General features: G+C 47.9%; 1 protein-coding gene across 5 annotated transcripts in view; it reads right to left on the reverse strand.

Annotated features, from left to right (window-relative positions):
- Window positions 1–1,011: 1,011 nt before the first annotated feature.
- LOC144110350 (rho GTPase-activating protein 45-like) overlaps window positions 1,012–18,228 on the reverse strand; it is a 162,683-nt gene continuing 145,466 nt past the window's right edge. For 2 of the 5 annotated variants that reach the window (XM_077643204.1, XM_077643207.1), the window contains 5 exons: window positions 17,416–17,684; window positions 10,655–10,835; window positions 9,345–9,417; window positions 2,638–8,531; window positions 1,012–2,588 (listed from right to left, as the gene is read on the reverse strand). In XM_077643204.1, the coding sequence (XP_077499330.1) occupies window positions 8,345–8,531; window positions 9,345–9,417; window positions 10,655–10,835; window positions 17,416–17,684 (710 nt within the window). In that variant the 3' untranslated portion in view covers window positions 1,012–2,588; window positions 2,638–8,344. Of the gene's footprint in view, window positions 8,532–9,344; window positions 9,418–10,654; window positions 10,836–17,415; window positions 17,685–18,228 lie in introns of all 5 variants that reach the window. The other 3 variants (XM_077643205.1, XM_077643206.1, XM_077643203.1) reach the window with 2 other exon arrangements.

An 18,228-nucleotide genomic window follows, 5' to 3' on the forward strand; every position in this document is an offset into this window, starting at 1 on the left:
TTACCTTGGCCGATTTGGACCAAAATCGATGTCCAACCATATATTAGGCATTCCCAAATGGATGGTGACCTCCAAATTTGGCCCCGGCCATTGCCGAAATTTGGCCCGGTTTCAAACCCGACCACAGTGGCCTCGATCGTTTCAATGCATGTGAGACAGCTGCTGCATCATTTCCTTTCCTCAAAAACCAATTTTTTATGCCTCGACCTCTCTCTCTCATCCCCTCAGCTGTTATTCCATTATTGTGGCACATCCCCTGCATGCTCTCTACACGGTTACCCTCACGCCACACTCTCCAGATCCTTTTCGGCTGCCTTGCTGATCCTCCCCCGCAGGGACAGCCTGCTATCTAAAGCTGGGCCTGTAAGCAGCAGAGTAGGGTCGCCTCCCAGTCCTCCCGGGTTGGGTTGGGGATGGGGGAACAGACGGGTTGGAGGGGCAGACCCACACCATGTGATAGGTGTCAGAAGACACCATTCTACAGTGCTGGCAGCTGCTGCTAAAAGAGAGGTCAAAATGTTTTAGGGCTGCTGGGCACAGGAATGTATGGCCCAACAAGCCTTGATCGGGCGAGGCCGGGCGGCGGCCACCGCCACTGGTGTCCCAAACTAGGGACCTCCACCACGTGCTTGTATAAGAACTGGTCCCTTACAGGCTGATCCAAACAAACCACCTGTCCTGTGCCTAGCCTAATGTTTTCACCATCGCCGCCATCACAAGTTGGCAGGACTGGAAGGTCCTGCTGTCGTCTTCGGACCCGACAACGCAGCTTGTTTCGGTGTTTCGGTCTGTGGACGTCATGGCCAAAAGAGACATGAGAGTTTTGACATAGTGGGACTGCGCGGTGGTCCAGGGGCTCAGGGGGGTCTAAATAACTTGCCGCATTAAAGGTCCCTCCGTCTGTCAGCCTGTCGGAAATACCTGTTCATTCAGCTGGTGCCGGTGTGAAGTAGCTGTTCACGTGGCTGCAGCCAAGAAATCAAACGGAGTGAAGATGATGAGACACGAACATTAGTGTGGATGCATCTTTTTTTTTTATGTACAGGCTCGACACAGGCCTTACAAACGGTCTTCGCTGCGCCTTGGTCAGAAAAGCCAAAGCTTTGTGGGCAGCCTTGGTGTGGGTTATGGTAGAGAGGCTACAACAGCTTGCTTCGTGAGCTTTTTCTGGCGGTGATTAGAGCATGTGACTAGCGTGCGTACAGCTGCGAAAAGCGGCCACCAACAGACAACAAGTACAAGCAACAACTCCGGGCTGGCACATGACAGGTACGCTCACCAACCCAAGACCTGCACACGTGCTGTAACTGTGCGCGACCCGTAGAGTTTCGTACAAGAAATTTGTACGCGTTTGTAAGAAGCTCTACGAGGCAACCCGCTCACGCCAAGAGAGCCCTCTGCGTGAGACAGTGCACGGCACCAAATTCAACAACATCGCACATACGCGGAAGGTACACACAGGACGCGGAGCTGACGCCAGCGTCTTAAAAAATATGAGAACGAAAACCGTTTAAGACATGCCGTGAGTACATGACGCAACTCGAAACCCGCTGGGAAAGGGCAGAGGGCCGATATACATCAAACTCAACAAATGCAGAATGTGTCGTCTAGCAACATGCATGCATATTAACTAAAAACAGTATAACAACAATAACATACATAAGCATTCAGTGCAGCATAACATCCATGTAATAAATCAGTGAACACTAACTTGCATCTTTGGTGTAGTGTGAGTTAATTCTAGGCCGGGATAAGGCGAGGATTCCATGCCAACTCTACCTTATTTAGATGTCTGGCTCGCATATGTAACAACCTGAACATAGGCATGCCATCTCTTCTGCCGGGACCGTCCACACAGTGCGGCAAATAAGCACTGATAAGATTGAAACAGCATCCATGAAAAACAATCATCGCTTTACCGGCCCTATTCGTCAGCTTGCATCAAATAAAGAGTATTTTTTTCCAATTTGCAATGAAAAACAACTGCACATGTGTGCATGTGCATCATACAGCAACACTCCGAAATTGGTTTCCATGGTAATGTTTCCTTCAACACTTGGCAAACAAATGCAATGTAAAATAGAGAACGGCAGCAAGGGTCCCCGTATCGAGGCCTAACATACCCAACAATTCAGGAGAGAAGTATTTTTGAGGGGGAAACCGTTTATGAACGCAATTTTCGCATATAAAGTAAGATTTTACTATAACAATCAATATATAAGCAGATCACCCGATGGATCCTGCATTTTTTTCAATTAACGTTTTTGCTGTCGTCAAAAGCGTTCCCCATTTGTTTTCTACGGCATTCCTAACTGCTCGATATGATCGATGGAAACACCAAAAAGATTTTTCTACATAGCATAAGAGTGGACCATTACCTTCAATATTTCAACAGCAGTGTCTTACAATTTTCTATTTTTTACAATTTTTGTCCGAGAATGTTGGACATGTCTTTGGCAATAAAGAAACATGCTGCTTTCATTTTACATTTCACAGTTGTGACCAGCGACAGAAACCTAGCAATGCACCGGCCTCTTGATGTGACTTCAGAATGTGTTTAAGCATTCATTTTTAAAAACACGGATGCGCTGTGACTTCAGAATGTGTTTAAGCATTCATTTTTAAAAACACGGATGCGCTTAGCCAACAGCTGCCCACCGCGTGATTCATGGAACGAGTTTCAGCCACATTCTAGCCAGTTTTTAGTGAAAGCATTCCTAGCCGCACTCCAGCCCCGGAATATGTGTGTGTGAAGCCTCTGAGTTGCAACTCGGCCAACTGGATCAGTGGACACCTCAATCGCGCTGTGAGTAGATGGTGGTGTCCACGTACAAACTCAGGCAGTATGCGCCTTTCATTTTCTTAAAACCAGCGGAAGGTTTAGACTCTTGATTTCGGAGGAAAGGAAAGGCGCATAACTGCCTCCCTGAGTCACTGGACACCTCAATCGCGCTTTTATGTATGTGGCGGTGTCCACCTACAAAAAAACTGTTCTTTTGCACTATTTTCGCTCTTGGTAATGCCAAACCGCCAGAGATTTTTCTCCTTGGCAAAGCGTAGCCCAAATCAAGGCTTTGGGCAACGGCTTATAGAGGGAAATTGCTGCCGATGTTTTTGCTTGACCATCAGTAGGTAAGCTTAGCTTCGCGCCGTGTATACATGAACGAAAAAGTGAAACAGATAAAGCCCGTAGATGCCGTTTCAATGCCAACGCCACTTTTCAGGACCATTCTCGCTAGGAGGCGCCATTTTCATTCCCATATATTGTGCAGATTGAAAAGTAGCTCCTAAATTTCAATCCGAAATTAGATTTCGACGAGTGATAACAGTGACGTACGGTGTCTTGGCTCACACAGGACGCAACTGAGCTTTCTGGTATAACATTACGGCGGCCCTACCTGAAAAGGGGCGCAAGATATCAAGGTACTCTACGCCTGACAGACTGGTACGCGCACTTCTAGAGCGGTGTTGTGTATTAGTGTTGCTACCTTGCTGCCTTGAGAATTTAGGCGAATAAAAAAAGCTAAAATTTTGAGTTTGGCCGGTCTGTGCCCTGGGGTTGTCATGATGACAGGGCACTGAATCACCACGATGTGGGATTTAACCACAGATGCTAACTCTATAAGCTGGCAGAGTAATATTTTTGTAATCCGGCATTGTTTTTTCACAAGCCGAACATAGGTTGAATGAAGACACTTGTACCACAATGCCATACAGCCTACGCGCTTGTGCATCTTGGCGCACTGTGGATTGTGCATCCTGTCTTTAGACGTGAACAATATTCGCCATGCAGGGGACGTTGATGCCGCCAGGTAAGCGAACCTGTGCCATCATTTAAGTGATCTTCTCCTTCCTTTGTGTACAAATATATCTATGGCTCACTTAAAAACGTACGAGCTCTTCTCTGTTTTTGTAAAAATAGTGGGTTCTGTTCCGAGGTTTGAACAGGTATGCGATATGTCTTCAATGCCTGGGACCTGCCTCTGCATTGGGGTTTTTTATTTTTTGGCACTGCAGTTTATTTTTTCACTTCTTATCACCGTCAGCAGTCGTCTCTAACGGCAAAAGCGACCGCACTGTGTCCTGAACTGACAGCATTGGTGTTAAAGGACGTGTTACATGGACCAAGACAGAAGCTGACAGCTCATGGTCCACACAAGCAATGCCATTAGTCCAAGAAGTAAAAACAACGCTCAATAAGTCATTCGCTAAGAAAGCATTATGCAAGTAACAATCAAGGCAGAAGCAGCAGCTTGCTCGCCTCCCGTCTTTTTACCTACAGCAATCTCAGTCCCGAGAGCATAGATGCTGCCATTCAATAGTGCAAACTCAAGTGAGGTATGGTATTATCAGAATCTATAGTCTCAGCATCCTGCCAAAAGGACTTGTCTTCATCAGGATTTAATGAAGGCAAGGCTCCCTGTTAAAATTCTGCTAGAGGGCACAGGCACTGCCTCTCTTGTCATCTTTTCCTCCTGTCTATCTTTGTGCTCTCTTCTTAAGCATAACGAGTGGACTGGTTTCTTTACGCAAACCTCATTGCTCTCAGATGCAAAACAGTTGCCTCCGTTTTAATTAGTGAATTGTGTCACCGAAAAACGCATCCGCAGCCCTGCTCGATTATCATGGTGCTCCCATCGAGCCTTTCTTGCGCCATTAATCTCCGGAGGAATCGAACCAGCGCCTAACTGACGCTTTGTTGTAAGTGGTCCCGATATCATTTGCGCACTCAGTTACTTCAGATCGAAATAAAACCGGGACACATGGCCCAATTAATGTTGGCTAAAATGATGGCTGCGGCACACCATGGTGTACGGAATGAATAACATTTTCAGAATCTGCACTCTTGAGTCGCTCTAAATGAGAGACTTCCAGCAGTGCCCGCCCGCACATAGGAAATGCCACCATGCTAGCTGGCCTAACGCTATCGAATTACTGTCAATAACATAATGAGCTTGTGAACCCTGTAACTCCATTGCAACAAATGATTCACTGTTCCTTGCTTTTAGTCAGAGACTCTTGCGCTAACACCAGGAAAATGCAGACACATAACATTGCCCGGATTCCGAAGCGTACTTCCTTGCTGGCCGTCATATCTTTTCCATCAGACTAACTACGTCCGCCACAGAGAAGGCCTCTCCCATATCCCTACAATTAACACTGTCCCGCGCCAGCTGTCACCATCATATCCTGGTTGCTATGAATGAAAAAGGCAGCTCTCATTACTGGAAACCACATGCAAAACAGCTCACGAAGACACGTCATCAGCCGCCGAGCTTAATCGTTCCAGGACAACCTTACTTTTGGTCAGCGGGCGCACCAGATTCAGAACAAGTTCATCTAATAGCTGCAAATGGCTGCGGCAGCTTAACCTATTATAGTCGGATACAACTCAAGAACGCAGCGGCACTTCTCCGTCAAAGGACCCCCTCTCAGCCAGTGGCATCGGCCGATTCTCATGACCCTGTAGTGTGACAAAGCACGGAGTGGTAGATTAAAGGGGATAATTTCTTCCTTCTATGGTCCGGGATAGGCCCCTCTTTAGATTGTGGCGCTGCTCCCTGCATTGTCACGCTAGCAGGGTCATGAGGATCGCCCGATGGCATTGGCTGGAAGGGAGTCCTTTGACTGGGAAAAGACGCTGCATTCTTGAGTTGTATTCGGCTATAGTATGTATCAAACGAAACTTGTTGAAATCATGGTGAAATGCCTGCGAATCTGTGCGTTTTGACTGAACTTTTGTCCTAGCACATGACTGAACCCGATGAACAGATGTTAAAATGGTCTAGAGTAGGGTATTACAGCAGAAAAACAAACAAAGGGTTCTTCACGGCCAACAACTTTTGAACGACGACAGGCTTACGGGAAAAGGCAACACTTTCAGTGGCTGTGCGCTATGGCGGTGTGGGATAAGGTCTGGGCAGTGAAAAAACATCCGCTCTCAAGTCTGTGTCCATGTTCAACGTGCAGGTGGTGTTGTCCACAGGGAAGGCAATATATGATGGATGCAAAAACCGAACTGAACAGCAAGTTTATGCTTCCACGCAGCTAAAACAGATAACGATTCCAACATCGACTAGATAGATAACGGATGCTAAATAACAATACCAGCATTCACTCAGTGGTGGGGCGGGCACGCTCAGAGTTGAACTAGAGATGCGCCAGCGCTCAGTCTAACTGCAAGAAAAACCTCAATGGAAAACTGACTCGAGCATGTCTTCGCAAGCATTCCTTTATATTGACCTTTCTGACAGCTGTGCACATCAAGACGGTGTAATTTACATAATAAAACACCAAGAGTTTCGGGTATTTAGACATGTGCACATGTATCAGATGCGTGAACATAAATGGAGCACAGTTTCCTTATCTAATTGCACTGGTGTTTGAAAAACTGGAAATTAGGTACTGTATATGCTGAATGTGGTCAGTGTACCTTTTAAATTTTATAAGGTTGCGCATTAGTGTGATTTGGCTCAGAACCATGTCCAATTTGATTTTAAAGTGATTTGTAGGTCACGTGGGCGCTTTCTTTGCAACAGGAGTTCGCCCCTACAACAAGGGAACAAGATATGACATTGCTACACTGCAGTCTAGGAAGTGTAAACATATTGTGCCCTTAGCTGCTTGGCAAAAGCCAAAGTTCATCACAGCTCATCAATCCATAGCATTTCTAATCTACGCGCCCAAAATTTGTGACAAAATAGATTTCTGCCCAGCATCGAAAGATCTCTAAAGCAAGAATCAGAAGATGAAAAAAAGAGTGCCAACAACGACTGTCATGGACAGCGGCTATAAACATTAATATTCAACACTGATCAAAGTAACTGCTCTTAAGTGTGCTAATGACTACATATGATCCGAAAATAAAATCCCCCCCAAAAAATGTGATTTGTGAAGAAAGCTGATTGAGGCACCTCCATGCCTAGAGATGTCAACATATTACATACAATTAAGGAAGAATGGTGTTCTGGGACAGCATGAGACTAGGAAACAGCGACAGTTTTGTGCCTTCAAAGCAATGCCCCTTGTGTATTTGAGTAGGTATCTGCGGTCCGGTCATGAATGCCATTAAAGTAAGGCAGAGAAATGCTCCGTAAAATCTGTTGGTAGCATACCTCCCATTTATAGTAAGTCAAAAAAGAATTCAGCCTCTCATGACCGGGAAGAATTACAGCAAGGCTAAGTGAAGGCATGTGCGACAGAAGGTGGGTTCAGCATATATACAGTGATTACTTTTCCTGGGAATTTGTACCAAACTCACTTTCCTCTCTCAGGCATTGGGTATGAACATTCAGAAAACAGAGTTAAGGTGCGTTAGTCTCCAACCAGAGTATATTGCAGGTAAAGAAGCTTCAAGCCAGCAGGTTATGAGTAACGAAAGAGTGGCACAAAGGGTGCTGGTTGAACAGACTACACCACGTTACGGCATATCTGTTCGCCCATTGTGCGGACTACACGTGAATGTCAATGCTTTTTGGTCACTGCAGCTTGCTGCTGGCACAGTGCTGTTGCAGTACTGTGCGCAGACCGGTCCTAAATGTGCTGGAAAAATGCCGCTCTAATGCTCCTGTCTTGAAAGTCTTTACACGCTAGTTCTCGACCCTGAGCATGCCAGGATCGCTGCAAGCAGTCTGCATTGAAAGCTGCACGTTTCGCTGACCTCGTATAAATGGTTCTCATCCTGCTATGCAGCATTCTGGTGGACGGGGGCAAGCTGCTTGCTGAAGCTGCTATGCCCAGCAATTTTTGATCAAAATATTGCTTTTGTACACATGAAATGCCACATTCCCCTTCCCAATACCCACAATACATGTGCGCTGACACATACACAGGCATACCAAGTGAACAATCAATCACATAAGTAGTGCAATTCAAACATAATCCCGTTTCATCAAATGCCACAAGGTGGCTATGACTGTCAGAAGAGCTCGCAACCAAGTCGAAATGCTGCTCGACAGAAGCCTGGGCATTGCAGAAAAACTGCATCCAGCAGAGGCTCCAACAGGGGACATACCCTTAAGTGTGATATGAGTGATATGCGTGGTTATGCTCGGGCAAGAGCAACAGCGATTGACTCGGCGTTAGTTTCTAGTAGCTTCGTCCACGCCGCAGCATCTTCGTTCAAGCGCTTCCACATTTTTTTTCCCTACGCAGTGCAGACGATGAGCGAAATCAAACCGATGAGCTCGGCATCGCCAGCTCCTGGCTAGTTTTCTCCGCACCGAGTCTGCAGCTCTTTTGAAGGCTGTTCTTAGGTGAGCGGGAAACATCAGCAGCGCCAGTTCCTTGCAACACTGTGACGTTCGTGCACAAAGCGGCGGCGCACCCGACAGATGGCGCCACCTCACTCGTGTCTTGGCGGCCCTGGCGGCGGAAAGCTGCTGGAGAACGGCTGCGCGGAGGAAGTGGCAATGGCGCCAATGTCACCTGCTGCTGCCCCTCCTGCTACGCTACTGCTGCTGCTGCTGGCCTCGTCAGTGCTGAACCAGTGCTTCTGGAGGGAAACGCTTTCCCGCAAGGGGCTGTGCGCTCTGCGACAAGGAATGTTAGGATATCAACAAATGCGACAGTATTTAGCCCTCGTTGTCCATGTATTCTTGCAATTCACTCTGGAGAATGAGCGCTAATTCAACGATTACGAAACCAGCATCTAAAAACGCCTAAAGAAATGAACAGAGCACATTTTTGTTGAATTTCGATAAAAAGCTGAAGCAGAAACCGTGTTTGCCGAGCACGACTCCCGCAGCATAGACTTGTTTCTTCACTAAGTAACATAGTGAAAGATATCTGCGCCGGCGGTTCAGCAAAACACTCATCTCATCAATTTTTCCAAATACTGTGCTTGATGCACTGCTCATACGTAAAGGCGAAAAAAAAGAAACACTGCTAGTATTTATCAGACTGACAATTGTAGAAATGCAAAATAAAATCAGGATTTAGGTCTGGGCTAGATGGTTCATTGCTACAACAGACTAATCCATCGTGAAGGAACGAGGACACAAGAAAAGACGCAACACAGGACAACGCCAACGCCCGTCCTGTGTTGTGCGTTTTTTTCGTGTTCTTGTTCCTTCACGCCACATTAATCTGAAAACTGAGGTACACTGAAATATCTCTCTCTCTCTCTCTCTCTCTCTCTCTCTCTCTCTCTCTCTCTCTCTCTCTCTCTCACACACACACACACACACACACACACACACACACACGCACACGCACACACACACACACACACACACACACACACACACACACACACACACACACACACACACACTTATATATATTTTTTTCAGGCCACGCTATAATTTGCTAAGAGCGTCCTCAGAGTGTGATGCGATGCGTACCTGCGCCGCATATCAGCGCCGTGAGTGGAAGCAGTCTGCCGGCCAGTTCCGCCTGTTGAAAGGCCGGCCCCACCTGCGAGAAGCCATGGCAGGATGATGACGTAGCTGCAGACCGTCGGGTCTTAACCATTTTGCTTGAAATGAGAGAAGCATCAGTGGCCATGAGAGAGCACAATGTCAAATTTTTTATTATTGCACAAGTGAATTTTATTCCACAGAACCTTTCACTGAGTGGCATATGCTTTTTGCGCAAGTACGGCGTGGAAGTAACGCTACACCTGGTGCGACACCGGGTGTTGCCTACACGGTCTTACTGATTAGATATATGCCACATTTTTAAACGTCCACTCCGACCTAAAGACCTGACCAATATGGCGGATCTGCGTGTTGCACTCGTCACATAAATTTTCCGCACTGCACAGAAGTTAAGCGGCAGGTTTGTAACGTCTCGGTGCTGTCGACTGAATAAGATTTGACAGCTTTAAAAGTTGATTCCAGGTTGCAGAATGAATTTGTTATATACACATTATTGCACGCTGGCAAATTCGTCACCATAATCTATAGCCACTGTGCTTAAATTAAGAAGATAGCATGAAAGCTTCATATCTGCTGTGTCAGTATCTGCTGGAACAAACGATACGCTGCATCACCCAACTTGATAGAACCAACACTCAAAAACATGCAGGCTGATTCTGTGAGAACAGAAGTTAATGTGAACTAGAAGTGTACTTTACTGAAGTGTTGGGCACACGATCATGTGACTCCTCTTTTCTGAGGCAGCAGTGTGTGCTGGACAAAATAACTGCGATTTGAAAGATACGCATTGCATTATTCTCTTTATTTATGTCTGTTAGTTGCCTCCTACACATTTTGATTGTAGCAGTAAAAATTTATTGAAACAGAGGAGTTTAGGGCACGCAGCGTGGTGGCGGTAACAGCGGCAGGCTATATTGTGATGAACAGTGCGTACTCGAGGGGGAAGAAGAGATGACAAAAACGCGAGTTAATGATAGCCTAGTCGAAATCAAGAAAAAGATATGGGCAGGGCATATAATGTGAAGGCAAGGCAAGGGATGGTCCCTTAAGGTAAGAGAGTGGATTCCAAGAGAACGCAAGCGCAGCAGGGGACGGATGAAATTAGGAAGTACGCGGTAAAAAGGTGGCGACAGCTGGCACGGGATAAGGTTAACTGGAGGAACATGGCAGAAGTCTTTCTCCGGAAGTGAGCGTAGTTATGCTGATGACGATGATAACTGAGTGTAGTGTACATAGAGGGGGAGAGATATGTAGAAAAAAGCGGGGCGTCGCACCAGACTCGTTACTCGGCAGTTGTGGCTCGCTGGAGGTGCGTGCCGGTGTGGTCAACAGATGGCGCGACAGTGCCGATGGTCGCGTCCCCGCTGCGAGCTCCTCGAGGCTGGCTCCGCCCCACTGTGTCTCAAAAAACTGCCGCCGAAGCTCGGCTACGTTGCACGCCTTGGACTGGCCACTCTGTAATGCACAGAGGAGAGAGAATGCAGGTAGGTAAACCGGGAGAAAGTAGCTGGTTTGGCACAATGCACTGGGGGAAAAAGAAGAGATATCGAAAAAAGAAGGACAAAAGGGGCTTGAACAAAGAAAGGAGGTAAAGACTACATATTGCAGTCTATCGGGCAGGCACGACATCCTCAATAACTGGAACAGTGCCTGAGAGACCTTCATAGCCCACGGTCGTCGCGGCCATCGCCGAAGAGTCTTCGTATCCGTTAGCGGGCCTCGATCAAGATGTTCCAATGCTTGGCGTAGCGACCCTCTTTCAGCACTAAATGCAGCGCACACACATAGAACGCGTTCTATCGACTCGTTGTTATGTATGCGCAAGCAGGGCTAACAGCCACGCCGATAACAATGGAGTGTTCGTTCGTGAACGGAACGCCAAGCCACAACGGAAGCAGTGAGAGCAAAAAATTAACGGGGCCGCACTCAAGGAAAGGATAAACCATTTCCGCTATTGTATGCATCATTTTATAGCACTATTCTCTCACGCTAAATAATATTGCATTATTTTATCATGAAAAAAGGCAAAGTGCTTACGGTCTGCTCCATAATGATTTAACCTCAGTGAAATTTAGCAATGCGCCTCGGCATCTCACAGCTTCGTGCTTCTGCTGGGTGTCCGTCGTCGATGATCCAGGCTCTGCTAAAGCCTTTAAAGAAGCCTATCTGCTGCTTGCGCAGTTCAGGCACAGGGCTTTTCCCACATGCACGGCGGGATCTTCATCTCAACCTCATCCCGGTGCTGTTGCTGTGCGTATGCCCTAGCATCCCATGTACTGCACGCTGGTCCACATAGTGTGCCTAGGTTCACATGCCCTGAGGAGCCACCCTGTGTGCATCATGCGAACCACTAAGCAGCCGACCATCGGTCTTAGGTCAGCAAGCCACGGTCGGCAGCCGAGCCTTGGGTCAGTGTTCAGCTAACGTTAAGCACAGCCATAGTTGGTTAAAGGCTAGCAAGGGAAGTTGGGCCAACAGCACGCAGTGTTACTGCCCCAACGTGATGCTAAAGTCGGTCCTTCTATGGTCAGGCCGATGAAGAAGGGTTAAGTCAACATAACTGCCCAAATATTTCGGCGTATATGACGTCAACTCAGAAGAAAAGAATACAAATACTGCAAATTATGTGCAAGAGCGAAATAAAGTTGTATTACGCCTAAAGTTGCCATCGCAGCCGTTGTGCTAATCTTTGAAGGCTTGCCACAGCTGGGTGCAGAAGTACATAAAAAGAAAGCTTACATGCTTTGCTCTGAAAATCAGTAAAGTTGCTAAAAAGAAAATCCTGCAAAGGAACAGCGGCGACAGCTGATAGGCTGCGGGCTCTGCTGCAGAGACAGCTTCAGTAGCAGAACACATGCTTCAGCAGTATTCGATGTTTATTACTGTGCAGCAGAGATAATAGGCTTCTTATAACTGAAACATAAGGCAATATTTAGTCAGTCGGTCGCTTCGAAGGTTCTTCCTAAACATAAAATCCAACACAGCGCGATTGTTCGTGGTTGCTTTGTATCAGCGCTACATGTGGAGTCCAAACTCTACTGCCATAAAGCGCCGCAGTCACGAATTGTTGGCATGGCACACGTTAGCTCGAAAATTTGATGTCAAAAATGTGCCAGCGAAATGGATGTATGAATGCATGCTTGTGCTTCAGTATAGAAAAGACACACACCACAATACTACAGGACATTGCAAATCTGAGACCTTACGCAAAAACAAGACCACTTCGCCGCATCCCGCCCTGGTACATTCCACCCAGCCGTACGAATTATGGACAGCAAAGAATCGAACAACAGCTACCGTACATTCTGAACAAAACGCTCTCCTTAAATATCCATCCCCATTCCCTTACAGCTAAAAAATAGAAACTGTAATGCATCGCATAAATTTCACTTTTTGATGTCAAATTTCTTCCATGCATTTGCTGGTGTTTTTCCTTAACTTTTGTATTTTTTGTGACCACAGTTTTTCTCGCAGTTTGTGCTTCCGCATGTCACTTCACACCAAATTTTTTTCCTGTCAGAAAACGAGTGTTTAAAAGTGATTGTCTACATGCTTTGTACAGCTACATGATAAAATTCCTTGTTCATTCTGTATGTCTTTAGCAGTTTTTTTTCTCTCGAAGTGGTGAGTTTCTGTTCATTCTGTTCAGTGTAACAAAATGTGGCACCGCTGCCACCACCATTGCCTGTAACGGGGGCGCGGTTTCCGTCAATCCAACGATTTTTGTTGGCTTTTTTGCTGCGCTCCTAGCACTATGGTGTGGTGCTGAATAAATTATATTGAATTGAAAAATTCCCAGCTGCCAGAAGCAGAGTCTTTTCGGACAGTAACCCGCAGAGTGTTTATAGCAAGAATTCCTTTGGGCACTCGTCGCCGAAAAATCGCAGACACCAACACAGACAATTTTTTAGCGAAAGCTACACTTTAGGCTAGAGATAGAGAGATAGAGAAACGTTATTTGTGGAGAGGAATTTATGGGTCCCTGCACGACCCCCTGCACTCAAGTGTTTATAACACTGGCGGCCCGGCCGGTGGCGATGGTCTGCGCGGCCGGGTCCTCTGAGCGCAGCAGGGTCTCCCAGTCCTCCCAGGTCTTGAGGTCCTCTAGGCCGCGCGGGGGAGGGTCCGCCGAGCAGAGGGAGAGGATGTGGAGGGAAGAGGCGAATGGTTCTGGGCACAAGGTGCAGGCAGGAGTGGGGAAGGAGGGATGATAGTGGGGTGAGGAGAGTGTGTGTGTGTCTGTAGTCTGCGCCAGAGTGTTGCGTGTTTGTTATCTAGAAAGAGGTGGGATGTAGGGTAGAGCTGGCGCGATCGAGGCTCTGTAGGCCTGCGTCATCTCGCTGAATGAGTGCATTCGCTCCCTCGTGAATCTCCGATCCGAGGCCACCTGAGCCCGGTTAAAAGAACCTCGGGCTAAAAGGTTGACGGCCTCGTTTCCGGGATTCCGGGAGTGCGCAGGCACCCATATAAGCTCAACATGGCGGGGTGGAGGTGCATCGGGCGGGCCCAGTATGCCAAAAGCAGGGACATGGACTCGGCCACGCGCAAAATTTAGAATTGCAGTTTTAGAGTCTATTAAAATGTTCCAGGCTTCCGTGCGGGTGATGACAATTGCGATGGCGGCTTCCTCTGCAGCCTCTTGGGCGGTGTCAGGGGGGAGAGGTAGTGTGAGGAGGGCAGATGAAGAGGAGTCCACCACGGTTGCAGTTGCGGCGTCACTCGTGCAGGCAGCGTCCGGCTCGGAGCCGTACACTCGGTGGAGTGCCTTCGCACGGGCTCTGCAGCACTGCTCATGGTAAGAGGGGTGCATATTTTTTGGCAGTGGCTTGACGCCCAGCTCTCGGTGAAGGGGTCGAGGAATGGGGAGGAGGGTTGGGTCGTTGGCCTGTATTCTGATTCAGAGGGAGTCCAGGATATACCGGCCTGTGGAGGTTTGTGTAAGCCTTATGTATTAGGCCTGTCGATGGGCCTCCATGAGTTCCCCGATCGTGTTGCGGAGGCCCAGGCCTAGTAATCAGTCTGTGGGGGTGTTGAGGGGAAGATGAAGTGCGAATTTGAATGCTTTGCTGATCAAGGCATCCAAAGTATTTATGTCGTGTTTGGATAGTTCTAGGTATGGGGTAGTGTAGAGCACACGGCTGAGGACGAAGGCATGAATGAGGTGACAGAGGTCGCGTTCCTTCATGCCTCTATGATGGCCCGAAGCTCTGCGGATGAGATGCGATATCGCGCCTTCAACCTGCTTGAGTTTCTTGAGGGTGGTGGTGTTTTTGCCATCGTTCTGGATATGCAGGCCCAATACGCGGAGGGTGTCAACCTCCGGTACCGGGTCCCCATTCAGTTCGATGGCAATGGGGGAGTGTTGGTTCTTTGGCCAGATGAGGAGCAGTTCGGACTTCTCTGGGGAACAAGACAGTCCGATGTTCTGTGCATAAGTTTGGGTGAGGGTGGCTGCTTCCTGTAAGGTGTTCTCTATGTCGCCGTCCATGCCGTGGGTGGTCCACAGTGTGATGTCGTCGGCATAAAGAGTGTGCTTAAGGTGGGGGATAGTTGCCAATTTTCGGGCGAGGGGGATGAGGGTGATGTTAAAGAGGAAGGGGGAGAGGAGGGACCCTTGAGGGGTTCCGATACTCTGAAGCGTGTAGGAGGGGGAAGAGAGAGGTCCAAAATGTATCTCAGCCGTGCGATCAGTGAGGAATGCTTGCATGTAGGCGTACGTGCGTGCACCCACATTCAATGGAGATAGGGCAGTCATGATTGCCCGATGCTCGATGTGATCAAAAGCTTTGGAGAGATCCAAAGCTAAGACTGCCTTGGTATGACCAGGCAGAAGTGGGTCGAAAATGTCATGTGTGAGTTGCAGCATGGCGTCCTGTGTGGGCAGATGGGGGCAGAACCCCACCATGCTATGCAGGTATAGATTGTTGTCCGCCATGTGCGTTGTGAGTCACGCTAACACAACATGCTCGAAGAGCTTTCCGTGGCATGAGGTTAGCAGAATTGGGCGAAGGTTTTGAAGTGTAAGTGGTTTGTTGGGTTTGGGTATGAATATAATCTTCGCGTGGTGCCAAGACTGCGGGAGGATACCCTCTCTCCACCACTAGTTGAAGTTTTGCATAATTTGGGTGATTGATTGGTCGTCCAGATTTTGGAACATGGAGTTACTAGGCTAGTCAGTACATTTCGGGTAAGCGTCCCTGTCACTACTGCACATGCCCCACTAGTTGCACTGAGCCACAGGTGTCCGCTGCCTTTCCTCAAAATCCAATTTCCTCTTCCTTTTTTCTTTCCCTCCCTCCTTTATCCCTTCCCTTACAATGTTCCAGTGTCCACAGAGATATGTGAGACAGTTACTGCGCCATTTCCTTTCCTCAAAAAAACAAGTAAGCACTGGTTCATTGGCCTTGACAATGTTGTGGAGACTGGAGACGTAGTAAAGGCATTCATTTTCATGAAAGAAAACGCGCACAAATGGCTCCCTGGGTCAGTGGACACCTCAGTCCACTTTCATGTACATGGGGTTGGAGTCCATGCAACTGCAGAAACCTGCTTTGATTGCATTCTCCACACACTGGATAGGCAGCGCGCCCACCCTGTCATCTCTCTCTCACCAGACCACATACCTCAAAGCACTATTGAGATGTCCACTGACCAAGGGAGCCAGTTATGTGCACTTCTATTTCTGGGCATCCCCAGAGACAGATACTGCACCCTTTCCATTCCTCAACAACCAATTTTGCAATTTTTATATTTCAACTTCAACCCCAACGAACACAATGAACGCCGACAGCTTTCGCTTTGTATCATAGATTAGCTGAGCTAATGCACATTAATTTTTTCCCACATGGGGTAGTAATGCACTAGCGTTAAAACGACACCTGCGATATAAATCACTTTTCGCGTGTCCTGGAAACTTTTTTGTCCCTTATAGTATACTACCACTAGCATTAAACCAATAGATTGCAATATAGCAATGCACACATTGCCAAACTGAAAACTTCCCATTCGAAATTAGGTGATGGGCACACTTGAACGTATATAACCGCATTTGTCATATATGGTGACTCCTGCAGCACGATGTTGTTTCCTTGCCGATGTTGCTTTGCCCGTTGAACAGCTGCTGGTCGCCACCCGTTTCGTGTGCTGGGCACGAGGTGGCACTGCTGTGCAAAAAGTTACTGAGTGACGTTACGCCCCTCCTGGGTTAAACTCCGTACAAGAGCTTTAGAGATAAAAGCGTCTACGGCGGCACAGTAGTGATGCAAACTGAGGCCACTTGCCCAGGCTACAGCAGATTCTACCACGGTGACTTGAAGCCAATGCTCCATTTCAGGGGAGGAGCAATGATATACTGCAAGCATTTATACGGCCAGTTCGCTAGTTGCCCGTAGCTAGTGCCAGGTATTCGCCAACTTATTCTGAAAATTAAGAACCTAACGAGAGCGACGAGCTCATTGATACGACGGTCCAGCTCATCGCTTGGTCTGCCATGCACGAAATCGTGCAAACGAAGTTAAGCCTCAAGTATTCTGCACATGACGAAAAATACTAAAAATGCATGCTGCTATTCAGCACTGCGGTGATAGTCCTACAAACAAAGCTTCAGTGAGGCAGCCTTAGTTCATTCGATGCGTATATGCTTAACGATCTGCAGGGGACAACTACTATTCCGATGGCCCAACACACACGTGAACAAATGTATAAATAATCATAAATGGAAGCCTATGCCTAATGGTCTGCAGTGAACAACTATGACTCCGATGGCCCAACACATACACAAACAAAGAGATGAATGATCATAAATGGAAGCCTGGCATTCTTTTTGAGTTTTCTCGGAGATTAAATATTTATCTGAAAGACTCTCTGTGCCCCCCAATTCTTGGCCAATCCCCCTATGAGGGCATGTGTCATTGTATGAGGGTAACAAGAACAGCGATAACCAAACCACCCCAGTCACCTCGCCCTTTTCCGGGCCGAAGTAAGGACTACAGCTTTTCACGACATTTTCACAGGCAGGGAGCGTGCAGGTATGCACCTGTTGCGACGAAGAGGAGGAACTGGTCCATGTCTCCCGCGTGCAGCTGCGGGCCTCCACCCTGCGTGCAGACCTGCGCGGGGGCGGCACGGGCGCCGGCTCAGACTCCTCGGAGCCAGCGGAACCAGCGGCGAAAGGCGCCAGCCTCTCGGCAATGCCGCCGCTGCTGCTGCTGCCGCTGTTGGCCAGCGGCTGCTCCGCGCTGCAGATGTCGTCGCTGGCTTCGGACTCGGCGTCTTCAGAGCCGCCGCCCCATGGAGCCGTGCCACCTGTGAGACATGCAGGGAGGAGTACTCTCCGTGTTCCTTGAATGGGCTACGGTCCTTTTTAAAGCCTAACATCCCTTTACTGCTGGACTTCTATTAAACACCCCTTCTGAAGGCTCCTGCTCGTTTATAGAGGTGTTGCAGACTCGTTCTTCAGACTGCTGTGACTCCATAGACTTCCCTCACACACTCAATCTGTCGAGTGCTGAGCCTCTGGACGCCCCTCTTAAAAACTCCTGGCTTCTATGCAGACTGCTTTCCCAGGTTCGTCTTTCTTTATAAACCGCTATTATAGATTTTTACATGATGTATGATTTATGACGGTCTAACGTGTCCCAAAGCGACTCAGGCTATGAGGGACGCCGTAGTGAAGGGCTTGGGAATTTTCGACCACCTGGAGTTCTTTACCATGCACCGACATCGCACACTGCACGGGCACCTGGCATTTCGTATAGATCTTTACATATTCATTATATATACTCTATGCCCAAAAGAACCCTTTTACAGACTCCTACCAATTCCTTTTATAGAAACTACTCTAACTCAG

The sequence above is a fragment of the Amblyomma americanum genome, chromosome 11 (assembly GCF_052857255.1).
Source record: "Amblyomma americanum isolate KBUSLIRL-KWMA chromosome 11, ASM5285725v1, whole genome shotgun sequence".
In the NCBI taxonomy this organism is placed as follows: Eukaryota; Metazoa; Arthropoda; class Arachnida; order Ixodida; family Ixodidae; genus Amblyomma; species Amblyomma americanum.